This window comes from Eulemur rufifrons, chromosome 18 (assembly GCF_041146395.1).
Source record: "Eulemur rufifrons isolate Redbay chromosome 18, OSU_ERuf_1, whole genome shotgun sequence".
NCBI classification, from domain to species: domain Eukaryota; kingdom Metazoa; phylum Chordata; class Mammalia; order Primates; family Lemuridae; genus Eulemur; species Eulemur rufifrons.
Genome location: NC_091000.1, coordinates 62,210,413 through 62,229,998, shown reverse-complemented (window position 1 = coordinate 62,229,998; position 19,586 = coordinate 62,210,413). Strand labels below are relative to the sequence as shown.

General features: G+C 36.2%; 1 protein-coding gene across 1 annotated transcript in view; it reads right to left on the bottom strand.

The window, feature by feature from the left end:
• Nucleotides 1–19,586, bottom strand: part of LOC138398812 (uncharacterized) — a 235,789-nt gene that overhangs the window by 63,496 nt on the left and 152,707 nt on the right. The window contains 1 exon segment of the mRNA XM_069493272.1: nucleotides 2,353–2,435. Coding sequence (XP_069349373.1) covers nucleotides 2,353–2,435 — 83 coding nt within the window.

Here is a 19,586-nt window from a genome sequence, read left to right as displayed (position 1 = left end):
ATTTCCATCGGCTCTGTTATCATGCCCCCAAAAAGTCACCGCTCTGAATTGAATCCAGCCTAAGTCCTGAGACCATCCAGCAGGAATACTATTTCCCCTTTCTTTAATGCATGTCTGATGTGTTTACCAGAGAACTTTACAGGACAGGCTTCCACTAACTGTCTCCAGGGGAAGACAAGATACCCCTGGCAAAGTAGCTCAAGATGTACCTCGAGAGACTCCTCACTTACCGAGCGCCCTCGGGCTTCTGTTTCTGTTCACTGAAGGACAACTAGCATCCCTGGCTACTTGGGAGAACAAGTTTAGACTATTCTCTGATCATTTTCACTTGAAAAATTGATGCTTCACATTTGAAGTTCAACATTAACTTCATTTTCACACAGCCCCTCTATGAATTGCCTAGGTTAAAGTCTTTAAAACTAATTGAAAATCCAAATTAATTTCTGATACCAAGAGCAGATGGGGGGAAAAAAAGCAAATGCATACATTGGAGTACAGAGTGTCAGATTGATACTGTTTGTTGTCAAGAGGGTGGTATATCTATACTTAGAAAGTGGTATAACTGCCCTTACCCACAACACTAAGTTTCTTATAACTTGGGTGTGTTTCTGGCTCTTTCTTCCTGCAGCACTGACATTACTGAGACATGTTCCTAACATGCATATGCTGCTTTTGAAAGCCATCCAGAGTTAAGATACCTTCCCAACATGCCTGACCCCCAGGGGAGAATTTACTCTCCCATGCAATTGACTCGTAAGTTTTGGAATATAATATTAAAAATAGAATGAAAAAGAGAACTCATTAATTGAACATGTCAACTCAGATAATATAGGGAAGAATTTTAAGTTTTTAGAGTGAATATATTATTCATTCCCACCTTGCCTACTTTAGCCTTGCTTCTAATCCCAAAGTTTCAGGTCAACAACTGGTATGAGAATTTTACAAAAATATATAAAAGGCTAATGTTGGATCCATAATATTCTTGAAGTCTCACGGACACATAACCTTTCTTGAATTACCCAAGGAGTATACATAAAAGTACCTAATACATAATAGCTACTAAAATGATGTGAGGTTTACTTCACCCACTTCTTTTCCTTCTTCAAGGATTGCCCCTAGGCTTCCATATTCTAGCCTTTAAATTAAGGTTATAAGAACAAAAAAAGTAGAAACAACATACCAAGCTGAAAAGACAAAGGAATACACAACTGTTTTTTGGAAGGGTTATTTCATGATTGATACAAATATGGATTCTAGAACCACACAGTCTGGGTTCAAAGACAGCTATACACTTACTAGCAATGAAACTTTCACTAACTTACTTTATCTCTCCATGCCTCATTTTTCTCACCTATAGAATGGGGATAATGATGATAAGAACAGTATCTACCCATTAGTTTGCTATGAGAATGAGTTATTTGATGTGGACTGAGAAAATTTGCCAGTACCTAGTAATTTTCTGACACTCAGTAAATGTTATCTCTCACTGTTACCAATGTCACTAAACTTTTGATTTCTAAGCTTTCTTCTTTAACACAGACTGTGCTACAGTCTGCAATATAGAAACAGTCACAGTTGTACATGTTGTAAGTAGTCATATGGACATTAAAAACTCAGTCATTTATTTGGTTAGTTGGTGATCCACAATTTAGAAATGGGAAAAAAAAAAGAGACTTTAAAGTCAGTCTTGAGAGCAAGGCATGCAAGTTGGCTCTATAGACTATATTCCTTTAGTCAGCGAAGTAGAGAATTAAGATAATGATTCAGATAACTCCTACAAAGAGGGACCAGTTGAGGTGAACAATCCTCTCACTTCAATTTTCTAGCCAGGCTAAATCTAAATACTTAAAACTGGAAGTCACTTGGTCTAGGTAGATATAAATTTTGGAAATGGTTAAGTGTCTAAAAACTACATCTGGTAATATCAGCAAAATTAATTTAGCCAATGTTTTGGAAATCCAGCCTACTAAATTTATGTAAGTTTATCGAGATTGTTTCCATACAGATTTCACGGCAGCCAGGATCATGCCAAATAAGTCACTGTAACACAGCACAATCAGAACATTTTCTAATCACGCTGCCCAAGTTGAAAAGACTCTATAATTATGGACTGATTAATTTAACTAAAGTCTTCAATAGCTTGAAGAATGCTGATTGCAATGTAATAGAAATTTATTGCCATTGCTGATTTCTTGAACATCAGCTGCTTTAGAATATCCTGCACTTTAAAACCTGCTTTGAAGACCAAATTACTTTCTACCTGGAAATACAGTTTAAGAAATCATCGTTAATAATCAGGGCCTGCTGTTTTCATGGTCATTCCAAAGCCAACTTCTACAGCCTTCATCTTACCTTAGAGTGTAATTCATGGTCTTCTTTTAAGAGATTGAGATGACAGTCCGTAGGGCAGGGATCAATTTTATTAGAAATGCTCCCTAGGGTTCAAAACAAAAAAGTGGAAAAAAATATATTATAAATTTTCACTTCAGATGATATGTAAACGTATACTGCTGAAATCTAAGAGCTTACAAAAGGTCTGCCAAATGGGGGTAAAAATTATGATTCCAAGCTGTTCTACATCCCCAGTTTGAATGCAGTCACTATTAGAAGTTCAAGTAGAACTCTCAGCGGCACCGTGGGGATGTAATTTACAAGCAGCAGCTGTATCTGTTTTCCTAGCCTTATGCGGTAGGATTCTCTATGATCAGCTACATTTCTGGGATCACATTTTCAAAGAAGTCCCCCTGAACCTCATATCAATGGTCCAGGAGAAAACCTTGAGATTAGAGGTGTTGTTCTCTGCCTACATCTAGTGCTTCTCACCTGAGCTGCCTTTTTCATATCTTTCATGACCTCTTCTAGATCAGGGTTTCTCAGTCTCAGCACTACTGACTTTCTGGTCTGGGTAATTCTTGGTTGTGGCGGCTGTCCTGTGCTTTGCTTGGCAGCATCCCTGGCCTCTACCCAGCGAATGCCAGCAGCACAGCTACCCTCCCCACCCCTCTCGCTGTTTACACTTGTGACAACCAAAAATGTCTCTGGACATTGCCAAGTATCCCTTGGAGCAGTGGTCTCCAACCTTTTAGGTGCCAGGGACTGGTTTCATGGGAAACAATTTTTCCACGGATGTGGGGCGGGGAGTGGGCCGGTGGCTGTAAATAGGCTTGCCCGCCCCTCACCGCTCACCTCCTGCTGTACGCCCCCCAGGCGCACGCCCCGCCGCGGACACTAAGTTTCATGGAAGACAATTTTTCCAAAGACGGGCGGGGGGCGGGGCGGGGGGCAGCGGAGGAGTTCTGCAGCCAGTGCCTAACAGATGGGCCAAGGACTGGGATTGGGGACTGAAGCCTTGGAGGAAAAACACCTCCAGTGGATAGCAATGTTCTAGGCTGCAAACTCCTTGGAGACAACGCCTTGTTCACCTTTGTTTCTCTTGTAATGTGTCTACCACAGTCCCTGACACAGAGAACTTTCTCAACAAATGTTTCTTAGATGAAAAATAAATAAATGGTGCTGTCACACACATGGGCATTACTACAGCTGTGCACCTCTCAGGTCGCAGGCCTGACCTCTCACTTCGATGAACTCCTACGCCAAGACCCATCCCCAGGGTCTTGTGACAAATACTCTGCCTGGCCCAGAAGCTGCTAGAGCTTGGAAAGCCACAGCTTTGATGAGGAGGTCGACCTGATGGTTTTTTTCAAAAAGGATTCATGTTACCCTGAGCAGTCAGAGCCTTGTTTTCTGTCCTCTTTTCTCCCTCCAGGGATTGAATGCTGCTCTACCCTGCCCTTTGGAATTGCCCTTGTAGACATTTTAAAATGGGATTTCAGCAGTGTAAAATTTTGAAGACGGGGGCTCCATGTGAGCATGCTTCAGAAAGCTTTTCCTCTCTAAGGATGACCCCAGCCTCAGTCTGTGTGGCTCATGCACTTTGGTTTCTTCATTTGGTTTTTGACCTTGCCTCCGGTGCATTCTGCCAAGCTAAAGGCAGATACTGGGAAATATCCTTCTTAAAGGAAGGCAGATGCATCAGGCCTCCCTTCCCTGAGACGCCCGGTCTCATCTGTGGGATGAGATCACACAAACCCTGGGAAGAGCTTGCTTACTTTGAGTCTAAAACAGAATTTGTTGGCAGGGAGGTTGTTATGGTCAAAATCAAGAGAGAAAGGGAGGAAAAGAGATGGTAATGTATTAAATAGAAAACATTTGTATTTAGGTTCTGAATGTATTATTCTTTTCAAAGCCTTATAATTTAAATTCTTAGTGTATAGCTGCTACCTGGAATAACAAATGTGATATAATAATAGAATGTATTGTTTTAGTATATTCTAAGAACTGCATATAAATATATATATATTTCTTATGTTATTTTCTTAAAGCACACACACACCTTAACTGTTAAAATAGTTGTTGCCCCATTTGACAGATTTGGAAATTGAGTCTCAGATCGAAGAACTTCCCTCAAATCAGACAGCTAATTAGTGAAAAATCTGAAATTTAGTCCCGGTTCTATTTGATCTCAAAGCCCATGCATTTAATCCTTCGGTTGTATCTTTCCTGAGAAACTGCACCCCATTTCCTACTTACATACATTTTTTAAACATTGGACAATGTATTCATTTTATTGTTGCTGGAACAAATTACCACGAACTTAGTGACTTAAAGCAACATCCATTATTTCGCATTTTTTGTGGCTCAGAAATCTGGGCATAGCATAGCAAGGCTCATCTGGTTTCTCTACTGAAGTCTCACGAGACCAAAATCAACGTATCAGCCAGGACTGAAGTTCTCATCGGGTCTTGGAGTCCTCTTCAAGCTTGCTAGCTATTTATAAGATTAATTTTCTTCTCACACTTTCCATGTGGTCCCATCTACCTTCAGATCAACAGCAGCAGATTGTATCCTTTCCACGAAGCTAACTTGTGTTCTGCCACCTAAGAAAGTTCTCTTTTACAGGTTCCTGTGATTAGTTTAGGCTCACCCAGATAATCTCCCTTGCGCCGTGTAAAGCTTATTAGAGCTTGTAAATCTTTGGGAGACCATCTTAGAAATTCTGCCTAGTAGGAATAATTTCTGACTTAATGGGACTTATATCCTCATATGTTATTAAAATGTAGTAATGTTGTTCATGTTAAGGTAATAAAGTCCCTATCAAAGAGAGAGATTATGAGAAGTCTTTAACATTTTCTTTATTCTTATGTAAAATGTTCTTTGCTGTAAAACTGAGCTTCGTATCTATAAAAATATAATATACAGACATTAAATAATTATTTATGTTATATAATTATGTAAATTATATAATTATACATTATACATTATATAAATGTATACATAATACAATTTTTTACCACATCGGGATCATACCATATATGCAGTTTGCATCCTTTTTTATACTTAATATATTGTATTTTTACTTGTTATTAAATATTTCCCAAAGTATGATTTTTAGTCACTGTATAGTAGTACATCATATGGTTTCATTTAACCATCCTTTTCTGGTTAGATATTTACATCATGTTGGACAAATTTTACAAAAAATTTAATGTTCATCTGTGCTTATTCTCTTAAAATGAATATCTAGGATCAGGAATACTAAGTCAAACACTTAGAATTTTTGCCTTTCCACTATAAAAAGAATTCTCAAAATTCATACTGCAACCAACAATGTAGGAAAGTACCCAATTATCCACATGCTTGCCAAAAATGTCAACATATTTTTTCAGTTTTGCCTACTTAGTAGACAAAATAATAACATTGCATTTTTATTTTAATTTGCAATCCTGGAAATCTAATGAATCTGAATATTTTTATGTCTGCTGAGCATTTATGCCTTTTATGTTGTAAATTCCCTCCTATGCCAGTTCCCCAATTTTTTTCAACTGGAATAGTTAACATTTTCTTTGTAATTTTTATCTTCCCATATTAAAGATGTTAACTCAGCTTTATATGATAGTTCAACATATTTTTCTCAGTTTGAAGTGTCCCTTTTAATTTTTTTGAAAATTATGTGTTTGTGTGTGTGTCTGTGTGGATGTGTGCGAGTTAAGATGTAGTTTTTAGTCTTATGTAGTCATGTGTATCAATGTTTTCCTTCATTGTTTCTCCTTTTGACTATAAGCTTACAAAAATCTTTCCATACTGTATAGTCAAACTGTGCATAGACAGACTATAAGTAAATAAAGAAATCATAATTTCCTGCATGATTTTCTTGCGTACTTTCCTACTCCCAGGTGAGCAGCCATGACACCTGGGTCCTGCCGACAACTCAGGCTCAGATGTGCAAAACACAGTTGACCTGCATCCCTCCTGGAGGGCTCCTTCCTCACATTCCCTATTTCTTTTCATGACTTTGCTCTTCTCCAAGCCACTCTGGCTCAAAAATTCTCTGTCTTCCCTGAATTTTCCTATTCTATTGTCATCCGCATCTCGTCATTTGCCACTTTCTCTTCTATCTCATCAGTTTTATGGCCATTCTTTCCTCCCTTCTGCCACAACCCTGACCTGAGCCTTCATCATGTCCCAGCTCAGCAGGTGCAGGCAGATAGAGCTATATGGATAGGAAGACATAGCCAGAGGGATAGGTAGATAGATAGGCAAACAGATAGACAGGTAGGTGGTAGCTACATATATAGATACATAAATAGATAAAGATAAGGATTTTTAACTGAAATAGAATCATGCTATATGCTTTTCTATAAACTTGTGTTTTCATTCAGTAAGAAATTATGGTCACCTCTATGAGTTGTAAATGTGCATCTAATTTTTTTCTTAAAATGGCTTTTTTCCCTTGATCCCACCTTCATATCTTCCATCCACAATCCCCTAACCCCTCTGCAATTCATCTTCCCCCACATAACCCATTTTATTCTCTCCATGTTCATATAACCAGATATGCACACATTATAGATTAAAATATGGACACATATACATTTATAGAGGTACTTTTCATCCTTGCATAAAAAGATTATATATTTTATATGCCTCTCTATATTTTCCTCATTCAATAATATCTGATGAAATTCCCTTCAAGTCAATAATTATAGCTCAAATTTATTCTTTTCAATGGCTGAATATTACCATACAATTGTAGCATAATTTATTTAACCATTGCCTACTGATGATGAATATTCGGTTTTCTTCTTCATTTTATTTTCATGTGTAAACGAATGCGACAATAAAATCCTTATACCTAGACCCATGTATATTGGTGCTTTTATTTCTATGGATAGATTTTCAGAGTAGAATTCCTGGGTCAAAGAGTTTTCCTATTTTAAATCTTAACAGATGTTGCCAGGTGGCTTTGTAAAAATACATTTTGACAAGCAACATAAAAGAAAACCTATTTCCCCACATCCTTGCCACAAATAGATCACTTCTGAATTTGAATGATTAATTTATAATGCTATTAGATTATGATCAGAGAGAGTGACTTCTGTCATTGTAGTTTGTACATAGCCCTCACATACATAAAAAACTTGTTAGGCTTTATAGTCAGTTCATCTGTTATTTGGTGTATGTTGGTTCTATCACTATTACATCTTTTTCCTAAATTGTACTTTTATTATTACAAAATGTCCTCTGTTGCTGTTTAGATCTTTTTACACCTTAAATGTCAACTGGCCTGATGCTGACATTACCTGTCCAGCTTTACCTGTGCTTTAATTTTCTGGTATCACTTCATTCATCCAGAGCTGTTCAACTTTTCTTTATTACTGTCTTATGTGTATCTACTAAAAGCACTCTATACCTGGGTTTTCCTTACTAAATCAGTTTGACAGAGTCTTTTACTGGAAGACTTATCATATTATTATAAAAATGATTTATTTTATTTCATTCCTTTTATAAATTTTACTTCTCTACTTCCTCCTTCCCATTTCTTTGCATTGTTGATTTGCTTGGAGCACTATTCATTTCTCTTTTCATTTTCCTCCTTACTGTGTGTGTTCTACTGTGCTTCTCCATTCAATTACGATTACTTTCATATTTTCAGCACTGAGAGTCCCATACGTAGGGAACAACTGCACTGCCAGATGCATATTCTAATGAAGGAGTGGTAAGAGACCAGCCCAAAGGGAGAGACCCCTGGCAAAGAGAAGGATATGGAAAGGGTGTGTCTAAAAATGTCTACACGTGTCCCATGGAAGAAGGGATCAGCTGTGAAAACCTGACAACTCTGTGGTCACAACAATATCAAAGATCTTCTCTGCCTCCCATTGCTGCCCCTGACCAGATCTTGAAGGGATCAATAGCCATGATTTGCAAGATGGAGGAGGAGTAGCAGGACAAGATTCAGAAAGAGAGGCAAATGTAATCAAGCTCTGCCCTCCTTTCTCAATCTTTAGGACCAGCCTGAAGGAAACCATGGTGAAGCCTCTAAAGATATTGAAAATACTTTTTATTATTGGCCTAGGCTAGACATATGACTCAATAATGCCAGTCTGGAGGCAGGGGTGCTATGAGACAAGAGGGCTGTTGGTTCACCACAGACTCCCTGCACATGGGCTCTCACCTCCTCATACTTACCCTGCATGGTATGTTCACGTGAAAGGGTGAGGACAAGGACCACCTCATTCTTTGTAGCATCTAAAAGTTGTTATCAAATGAGGATGTCGCTAGCAGCTTTGCAAGTGCACATCCTGCATTAACCCTGGCTAAATTCAGAATACCTGATTCCAACTGGTATTTTTTAATCAAAGTGTTGAGTTATAATTTACATACAATAAAATGTACACATATTAAATGTGCGGTTCAATGAGTTTTGACAAATGCATGTGCCCATGTAACTCCCAGCACAAGTAAAACATAAAACATTTTTGCATCATACCAAAAAATTCTTCTGTAATCTCTGTGGTCAGTGTACCCCCCACGCTCCCCACACACACTTCTAGCAAACGCTGATCTGATCTCTAGCACTGTAAGCTAGAATTATGACACAATATTTCACATATATGGAATAATGCAGTATTTGCACTCTTGGCTCTGGCTTCCTCCACTCAGTACAGTATTTTGAGATTCATCTATGTTGAAGCACATTGCTCTTTATTGTTGAGTAGTATTCCCCTTTATGAATGAACTTGCAATTTGTTTATTAATTCATCTATTGAAGGATATTTGACTGTTTCAAAGTTTTGACTATTGTGAGTATGGCTGCTATGAAAATGCATCTCCAGTCTTCCTGTAGACATATATTTTCATTTCTTTTGGGCACATATATAGGATTGGAGTTACTCGGTCATTTGATAAATGTGCCAAAAACAGTAACAACAAAAAGGTTTTGTTTCATGACTTTTAACCTCCACTATTCAGGACTGTCTTATCTTTCTAATGAGTTGCCCCTCTTATCTTTGTCTGAAGTCTACTGTTAGATTTTTAACAGTCAAGATTAATGTGGCCACACCAGCTTTATTATATATGGTGTTTCCATGGCATGCATTTTTCTATCCTTTCACTTTCAACTTATTTCTATCTTCAACTTTATGGTGCATCTCTTGTAAACAGCATATAGTTGAATCTTGCTTTTTAATCCAGATTGTCAATCCCTGTTTTCAGGTTTATTTAGTCTTAATATTTCATATAATTATGTATGTAATTGAGTTTGTCTACTATTTTGCTATCCATTGTTGTTCTGTTTCTTTTGCTTTTTTTGTTTTTGTTTTTCTGTTAAACATTTCCTGCCTTCTTTTGGGTTATGTATTTATACATATGTTTTAGTCTTTCATTTTATTTTCTCTGTTATTTTCTTGGCTATGTCTTTTAGGTTGGTACTATTTGCAGGGCTAATAACATTCATCCTAAAATTATCCAAGTCTATTTAGAGCCAATGCTATAGAATTTTACACTTCATACCTGACAGTATACATTACCCACTTCATACTTCATACATCTCAAAGATAATAACCTTGCAACAGTATAATTAAAACTCCCCTATGACAACCTTTAAGCTATTGTTGTCATATCTTTTATCTATACATGCTTTATAACCCCACCTCACAATGGCATTTTATTTTATTTAACCTAATACCAAAGCCAGGAAAGGACACAACAACAACAACAACAAAAACTACAGACCAATATTCTTTATAAATATAGATGCTAAAATACTAGCACATCAAAAAATAATCCACCATGACCAAGTGGGCTTCATCCCAGGGATGCAAGGATGGTACAACATATGTAAATCAATAAATATGATTCACCACATAAACAGAAGCAAAAACAAAGACCATATAATCATCTCAATAGATGCATAAAAAGGATTCAATAAAATCCAGCACCCTTTCATGATAAAAGCCCTCAACAAACTAGGCATAGAAGGAATATTTCCCAGAATTATAAAAGCCATATATGACAAATCCACAGCCAACATCATACCGGATGGGGAAAAGTTGAAAACATTCCCCTTAAGAACTGGAACAAGACAAGGGTGTCCATTGTCACCACTTCCATTCAACATAGTGCTAGAAGTCCTAGCAAGGGAAATCAAGCAAGAGAAGAATATTAAGGGAATCCTAATTGGGAAAGAGAAAGTCAAACTATTGCTCTTTGCTGATGATATGATCCTGTATCTAGAAAACTCCAAAGATTTCACCAAGAGTCTCCTGGAATTGATAAATAAATTCAGCAAAGTTTCAGGATACAAAATCAATGCACATAAATCAATAGCATTTCTATATACTAATAACAGTCAAGCTGAGAATCAAATAAAACACTCAGTACCATTCATGATAGTCACAAAGATAGTCACAAAATAAAATACCTAGGAATATACCTAACCAAGGAGGTGAAACATCTCTACAAGGAGAACTATGAAACTCTTAGTAAAGAAATCACAGAGGATACAAACAAATGGAAAAACATATCATGCTCATGGATTGGTAGAATCAACATTATTAATATGTCCATACTACCCAAACTGGTTTATAAATTCAATGCAATCCCCATCAAATTACCAAAGTTATACTTCACAGATCTAGAAAAAATAATTCTTTGTTTTGTTTTGAACCAGAAAAGAGCCCAAATAGCCAAAGTAATCTTAAGGAAAAAGAACATATCTGGAGGTATCACATTACCAGACTTCAAACTATACTACAAGGCTGTAGCAACCAAAACAGCGTGGTATTGATACAAAAATAAAGACAGAGGCCAATGGAACTGAACAGAGAACCCAGATATAAAACCATCTACCTACACCAATTGATCTTTGACAAAACAGACAATAATGTACATTGGGAAAAAGAAGCCCTATTCAATAAATGGTGCTGGGATAATTGGATAGCCACAAGCAGAAGAATGAAACAGGACACCTACCTCTTACCACTCACAAAAATTAATTCAAGATTGATTAAAAAAACTCAGATATAAGTCATGATACCATAAGAAATCTAGAGGAAAATATAGGAAAAACTCTTCTAGATATTGGCCTAGGCAAAGAATTTATGACTAAGACCCCAATGGCAATCATGGCAACAACAAAAATTAGTAAATGGGACTTGATTAAACTTAAAAAGCTTCTGAACAGCTAAGGAAATAATCAACAGAGCAAATAGCCTACAGAATGAGAGAAAATATTCACATCCAATAAAGGACTAATAAGCAGAATTTACAAAGAACACAAGCAAATCAGCAAGAAAAAAACAAATAACCCTATTAAAAAGTGGGCAAAAGATATGAACATAAGCTTCTCAATAGAAGAAAGACAAATGACTAAGAAACGTATGAAAAAAAAATGTTCAACATCACTAATCATCAGGGAATTGCAAATTAAAACCACAATGAGATATCACCTCACTCCAGTTAGAATGGCTTTTATTAAAAATCCAAGAACAATAGAAGCTAGTGTGGCTGCAAGGAGAAAGGAACACTTACACACTGTTGGTAGACTGCAAATTAGTACAACCTCTGTAGAAAACAGTATGGAGATTCCTCAAAGAACTAAAAGTAGACCTACCATTCAATCCAGCAATCCCACTATTGGATATCTACCCAAAGGGAAAACAGACTTTTCATCAAAAAAGACACCTGTCCTTGAATGTATATTGCAACACAATTCACAATTGCAAAAATATGGAATCAACCCAAATGCCCATCAATTCATGACTGGATCAATAAAATGTGCTATATGTATATCATGGAGTACTACTCAGCCATAAAAAAGATGAAATAATACCTTTTGCAGCAATCTGAATGGAACTAGAGACCATTCTCCTAAGTGAAATATCTCAAGAGTGGAAAAACAAACATAACATGTACTCACTATTAAATAGGAATTAACCAAAGAGCACACATCTGCACAGAGGGAAGTAAAATCCAGTGGAAATGAACTAGGGGGAAGGAGGAAGAGGGAAGAGAAATGAACCAACATAATGGGTCATGTGAAAACTATTTGGGTGACAGGCATATCTATAGCTGGGACTTAAACATTACAAAAACAATCCATGTAACCTAAAATATTTGTACCCCTTTAATATTTTGAAATAAAAAGTAAATTATATTTTAAGAAAATTATTAGGAAAATTAGTCTTTCATATTTATACATATATTTGCAATTCTGGCATCCTTCCATTCCCCTGTATAAATAACCTTGTATCATTTTTTTTCCACTTAAAGGACATTTTTGGTAGTGCCAGTCTGCTAGAGAAAAATTCTTTCAGCTTTCCTTCACCCAAAAATATCTTTATTTCACCTTCAATGTTTTTAGAATATTTTTGCTGGATACAAAATTATGGATTGACATTTTTTCCCTCATTCAGATATACCACCAGGGTGACTTCTGATCTTCATTGTTTCTGATAACGTCAACCATTTTTCACATCATTGTTTCCTTGCCTATAACATGCTTGTTTTCTCTTCTCCCCACTTTCAGAATTTTCACTTTACCTTGGGTGTACAACAGTTGACTATGATATCGTTAGCTGTGATCTTTGAGTTTATTATTTTGGGCTTCACTGAAGGTATTCAACCCATATGAGTCAATATATTTCATCAAATTTGGAAAATTTTCAGTCATTACTTTTTAAATGTGTATTTTCTTCCTTTTTGTTACTCATTTCCTTCTAAGACTTCCATTACATATATGTCATACGATGTGATATTGCCCCATTGGTTTCTGAGATTCTCTTCATTTTTATCCTATTTTTTTCTTTTCTATACTTCAGAGTGGTTAATTTCTATTGTTCTGTCAAGTTCATTGGTTATTTCTTCTGCTATTCTAACTTGCTGTTAAGTCATTTTATAACAAAGATATCTGCACTCAAATGTTTAAGGCAGCACAATTCACAATTGCAAATATGTGGCAACAACCTAAGAGCCCTTCAATCCATGAGGGCATTAATAAAATGTATGTATGTATACTATGGAATACTACTCAATTACAAAAACAATGGTGATCTAGCACCTCTTATATTATCCTGGATAGAGCTTGAGCCCATCCTTCAAAGTTACGTGTCACAAGAATGGAAAAATAAGCACCACATGTACTCACCATCAAATTGGTACTAAATGATCAACACTAAAGTCCTCACATGGTAGTAATATTCACTGGGTGTCAGGCAGGTGGGGGGTGGGAGTGGGTAAACTCACAACTAATGGATGCGGTGTGCACTGTATGCGGGAAGGGCACACCTCTAGCCCTGGCTTGGTCAAGGCAAAGTCATTACTTGTAACCAAAATGTTTGTACCCCCGTAATATCCTGAAATTAAAAAAAAGACTATGCAATACATTTCTCATTTAATTCTTGGATTTTCAGTTCTGTGCATTTTTAAAGAGTAATTTCCATATCTCTGCTGATATGCCTAACCATGAGTTCAAGTCTTTTCTTTAAATTCATGAACATATTTATAATGGATATTTTAATATCTTTTTCTGCTAAATTTAATATCTGAATCACCTTTGGTTTATTATCACCTTTTCCCTTGCCTAAGGTTCATATTTTCTTGTTTTTTTGCATGTCTAGTAATTGTGGATTGTATAATGGACATTGCAGAAGACTCTGGATTCTGTTATCTTCCTCTCAAAGGTATTGATTTTTTTTTTTTTTTTTTTTTTTTTAGTAGGAAGTTCAGTTACTGGTGAATCCCTTTAAATTTGTGTAGGCTTAACTTATATTTTGTTATAGCATATTTTTGGAAAAACAAGCATTGCCAAGCCACTCTAACTTAACAAAACTTCACCTCAAACTCTAACTTCTCTGCTGGTGTGGCTTTCTTTGGGCAGGTTTAGAGTAAGTCACTCTAGAGTGTACGATTTATTTCTAATATGCAGATTTTGGCATCTCAATTTTCTGACTGAATTGATAATGAGGTATTAACATGCCTCTCCTGACTAGACTTGAACTCCACCTCTGTTCCAACTTTAGAATCTCTGTTCCACTCTCAGATCTATAGTAGTGTCTAAGAATTAGTCACTTCACAAACCTCTATGGTTATGTACAGCATAACCCTCAACCAAGGATTCATTGGGGAGTTTTTATACTGACATCCCCTCTCTGTCATACTCGGCAGATTCCCACTGCTTCAGTTTCCCTGGATGCTAAAACTCTGTCTCCTCACTCAGTGGGACTTTCTCTGGTTGGACTCCACTTCACTACTCTACAGTTAGAATATTGCACCTGGGTAGAGGGCCAGTGTTCACCTTACAGAGTTTGCTCGTAAGTTCCTCTTCTCTCAGGGATCACAGTCTTATGCTTCCTGATGGAAGTGCCTCAAGGCAGTTAGTTGCTTCATATATTCTCTCCAGTTTAATGGCTGATTTTAGCAGAAGACCTAGTACGATACCAGCTACTTTACCATGACTAAAATTGGAAGTTGCAGTATTGTTTAATTTGTAAATTAAAAGGTAGAAATGAGTACATGAATTTGTCATGGGCTAACATGCATGTTATGTGCTAGTAATGCAAGTGTGGGTTGATTATTCTGAAAGTCCACTTTAAATCCACTTTATTTTATAGAACTACAACTCAATTTAAATATCAGATCCTCTTATATTGAGGAAAAGACAAAATGTTTACAAATAACATTAACCTGCTGATGCCTTGGGAATGTGTCAGCTGGTATCACCCAGAAAAAATAAATGGAACAGTCATAGTTTTAATAAAACACGAGGTGCACAAGGAAAACACTTGTCAAAATTGTATAATGTTATAGTACCCTATCTATATATAAATGCATATGTTTATAAAAGTGTATTTTCCCTGTGTTGTGCTAATCTTTTTTACTTGGCATATTTTTAATGGTTTTTCCAAATGACCTTTGTAAAATTAATCAAGGATCTGACACTGTCCTTTGGAGAAATACAAAGAAAGAGTGCTGCTTATAATAACTTTCGCATGAAAAATGGCCAGAAAATGACAAAACAGAGAAAACATTAATACTGAAAAAAATTAAAGCTTGAAAGTAGAGCCAACTGAAAAATGTTGCCTTTTTGTCAGTAATATTTTTATAGGTCTCTGAAATTTCATTTTCCCTGTATTTATTATACCATGTCTTTATTACTTGGGATCAGATAGATTTCTCAAAACAATTTGCTAAGTAAACTGCACCACAATTTTTCAAGAGCTCTAACAGTGAGAAGCATCTCAAATTAAAGATTACTAAAATATACAAAAAAGATGTGTAAAAATATAAATACAAAGAACCTAGAAAAATGCCTGCAATTAGACAAGACAAAATCTAAAAAGAAATTAAATTTAGTTGTAATATATTTTCCATTCTTTTCTTTGAGAAAATTACTACTGAAGTGAGGGGTTTTTTTTCCCCCTGTAATTTAAATGTTAAGCTGCCAGATGTGTGTCTCATGCTTGAAGAGTCGAAGCTTTGCATTATTTAGCATATTAAGAATCACAGAATTTTAAAAAGGGCTCCTTTATTGCCTCGAGGTTCTAATTAAGTAAACCTTAGCCTGGTACATTTAAAACTTGCAATACACGAGATTTCGCTCTTTTTCTCCCCATAGTCAAGTCACATCTATATAATAAATATGGAAAATCTTTAAGATGATATAATTTTTCTTTTGCTTGAGGAATTAAAACTATCTATTATTTTAAGAAGTTTATAATAGAGGCCAGCAATCTAAAAGACAACTAAGGATTCAAAATACTTTCTAATCATTGCAAGTTGCTTTTCTTATTTATGCCAAAGAATATGTGTTTCATAAAGCCTGTTTGATGCTATAAATCTTACTTTTTCCTTACACTGTGCTTCTACTGTGGTCCCAACTGTGTTACTCTCGTGAGACAAAGGCAATTCTAAGAAGCAACAAGAGGGTCGTCATTTTTTGGATCAATATTATGCTTTTGTGTGTTTATGTGTGTGTACGTGTGTGTGTGTGTTTGACTATGTTAAATATCTGATCACACAGCACTAATTAGTTGCCCTTTCAGCAGTTTGTGGAAAGAGTTTCAGCAGCTAAACTGAAAACCATAATCAAATGGAAGTTCTGGAGGCACACTACATTCATAAATCATAACCTTAAATACAGTTATTTTTGCCATTTTAGAAAATGTCAAAGGTGTCAACTCTGTCCAAATATACCGCTTAACAGTGACTATTTTAGTAAATTGACTTGAAATGCATTCAGCTAACTGACAGTTAGAAGCATATAATCTAGTTCACGGTACAAATGAACAGTTTAAAGGCCAAAATAAGCACCAAACTACAAATTCTCACTAATGCTGCAACAACCATGGCTGCAACCACAGAACACAATCTTAGTGTTCACATGTTTATCTACAGCAGAAATAGAGGTGCAAAATTTTTGAAATGTGATTTTTAAAAAAATTTGTTTCTGGTCACGAGAAATATTTTAACCACATTCAAAACTATGGTCAAATATCTATAATAATCTAATATTTGAGAATATTAAGAGTAAATAAACTAGAAATTACCCAAATGCAAGTAATGAGTTGATCAGATTCTCTTTTAGCATGTTTGAACCTATAAACAGCAACTTCATAGATGCTGCAAACATAAATAGATACCTGTTACAATGTCAAGAAACACAAAAATATCTTGTCTTCATGAGAAGAATTAATGAACAAATTGATCTTCAAAAATTTAACCATTGACAAAAGGCAAGAATTATAAAATTGGAGCTTAGGTTTGCCCAGAATTATTCCCTTCAAAGCCTAGAGTATTTAGTAAAAGGTAGAATGTACCTAATATTTTATAAACTGGTTTCCTAGAAATGTGAAGAAGCTTAGCGTTGGCAGCAGGAATGCAATGAAACCGTCCCTACATTCACTCTCTCCAAACCACTAAGCCACGTCTTTCTACACGGGTCCTTAACACAGGTTACTCCTCGGTACCATTTATGAATATCAGCACTTGGTTGATTGAGAATAATACATTACACTTATACAATATTTTCTGGTTTATTAAAACCTTTATATATGTCACTTACGTAATTCAAGTTATTTTAACTTTATTGCTGGTACAGAACTGTAAATATTTTCGCCATCACATCAATCCAGTAGCAATCTCTAAAAATTTTGCATTCATAAGATAAAATATAGATTCATACATACATGCATGCCTTGCCTAATGAAATATTATTATAATGTAAGAGCAAGAATATGCTTGGTTATTCTCTCCAAGAATAATGTTTAAACATCACCTATTGCTGCCATACTTAAGAAGACTCTATCCTTTTATGAAAGTCAGCTTCTTTTTCCCTCATGCTTAATAATATTAAACTCTCCATCTTAAGCACAATGGAAGAATGCAGAAATTTTAATATGCTACTCATGAGCTTTCCCTGGTTGTCATCAATTAACACTTTCACTGAACTTAGAACATCCAAAGCTATTTGGAATAATAAATTATTTTACCCACTAGTAATTCTCTACTGCTAAAAGAAAATTACAGGTAGGGATAAAGGGAGTCATTGCCCAATACCACGATGAAGCAGGGTGCAAACATACCCAAGTGTATGTCCAACATTGTGGGAATCAACCCAATAACACAAGGATGAATGCATGAGCACCTACTACATGTATGACACTTTGCATAAAGTATTAAATTACTAATATTCAAGTAGGGCCTGTTATCTTTATAGGTGAAGAAACAAAGACTCAGAGATTAAGGAACTTGACAAAGGACATTAAAGGACAGAGTCAAGATCTGAATTTAAGCCTCTCTGGCAACACATCCACGTTCTGTTCCCCTACTAAGTTTGCACTCATCTGGATTGTCTCTGTTGATCCTTTGCTGCACTTTGCCAGTGGGCAGAGATTAGAGCTGAGGAGTGATGATCTTAAGAGAAACTAGTTGGCACAAAAAGGAACAAAAACGGAACTGTGACTCAATGACCAAACTGCAGACTTTTAGCTATTCATGCTAAAGAGAAGAAAAAATGTATAACAAACCCCTGCAGAAAATAGTAGTAATAGCTAATGGCATTGAATTCATACTACATACCAGAATTTACAGCTTTCAAGGTCTCAAGTTAGCTACTAATTTTAAACTCTTCTCCACAAAACTGTTTTAAAACACTTCAGGAGTAATAAAATTTACCTTAAATTTTACCTCCTTCCTTGAAGACATTAGTTAAGTGAAATAAGCCAAATGCTGCATGATTCCACTTATATGAGGTACCTACAGTAGGCAAATTCATCGAGACAGAAAGCAGAATAGAGGTGACAGGGGCTAGGAGAGGGGTCGATGTGGAGTTGTTGAATGGGTGCAGAGTTTCAGTTTTGCAAGATGAAAAAATTCCAGATATGGACGATGGTGACGGTTCTATAAGAATGTGAATACACTTAATACCACTGACCTGTATACTAAAAGATAATTAAAATAGTAAATTTCATATTATCTCTATTTTACCAAAATTATTTTTTTTTTTTTACTTTTGGATTCCTCAAGCCCTGAATAAAATGCTAAGAAACTTTGAAAATGCCAAAAGGCCCTCAGTATAAACAAAAAACAACAGAAGAACTTCCAGTTGGGAAAAGATGGCAAAAAGTCGTTTCTCCCTTGTCCTCCCCACTAAGCACAACTATAAAGCCTGAAAATAATGCAAGAGACCACCAAAGGAGAACTCTGAAAGGTATAAAGAGGTAAGTGGAATGATTGGAGACCCCAGGACAGGAGCAATGACATGGGGCAGGGCATGTTAAGCTTCACTCCCCGCCCCACACAACAGACCTGACATCTCCTGACATCACCCTATCTGCAGATAGTGGTTCCTTCCCTACTGCTTGAGACGTCCTTCCTCCACTGAGAGACAACAAGTGGCCGAGTGGCACCAGCAGGGGGATCCCACCACAAGTGCCTGACTAGGAAGCCTCTTAGCATCCTGAAGCCAGAGACTGCCTTCCCTCACCCAGAGGCACCAGGTGGCCCCACCTGGGAGGCTCTTTCTGTCCCCTCAGGCATCACCAGCAGGGTTCACTGGGGGCCCCAGAAACACAAGTTGAATCATGGAGACCAAAATAACACAATATTGCACAATTAGTGAAAGAAAAATATTGTCAACCAAACATCTATATCTGATGACTATCCTTCAGGAATGAAGGGAAAATACATTCTCAAATGAAAGATAACTAAAAGAATTTGTCACTAGCAGACCTACCCTTAAAATATAGCTA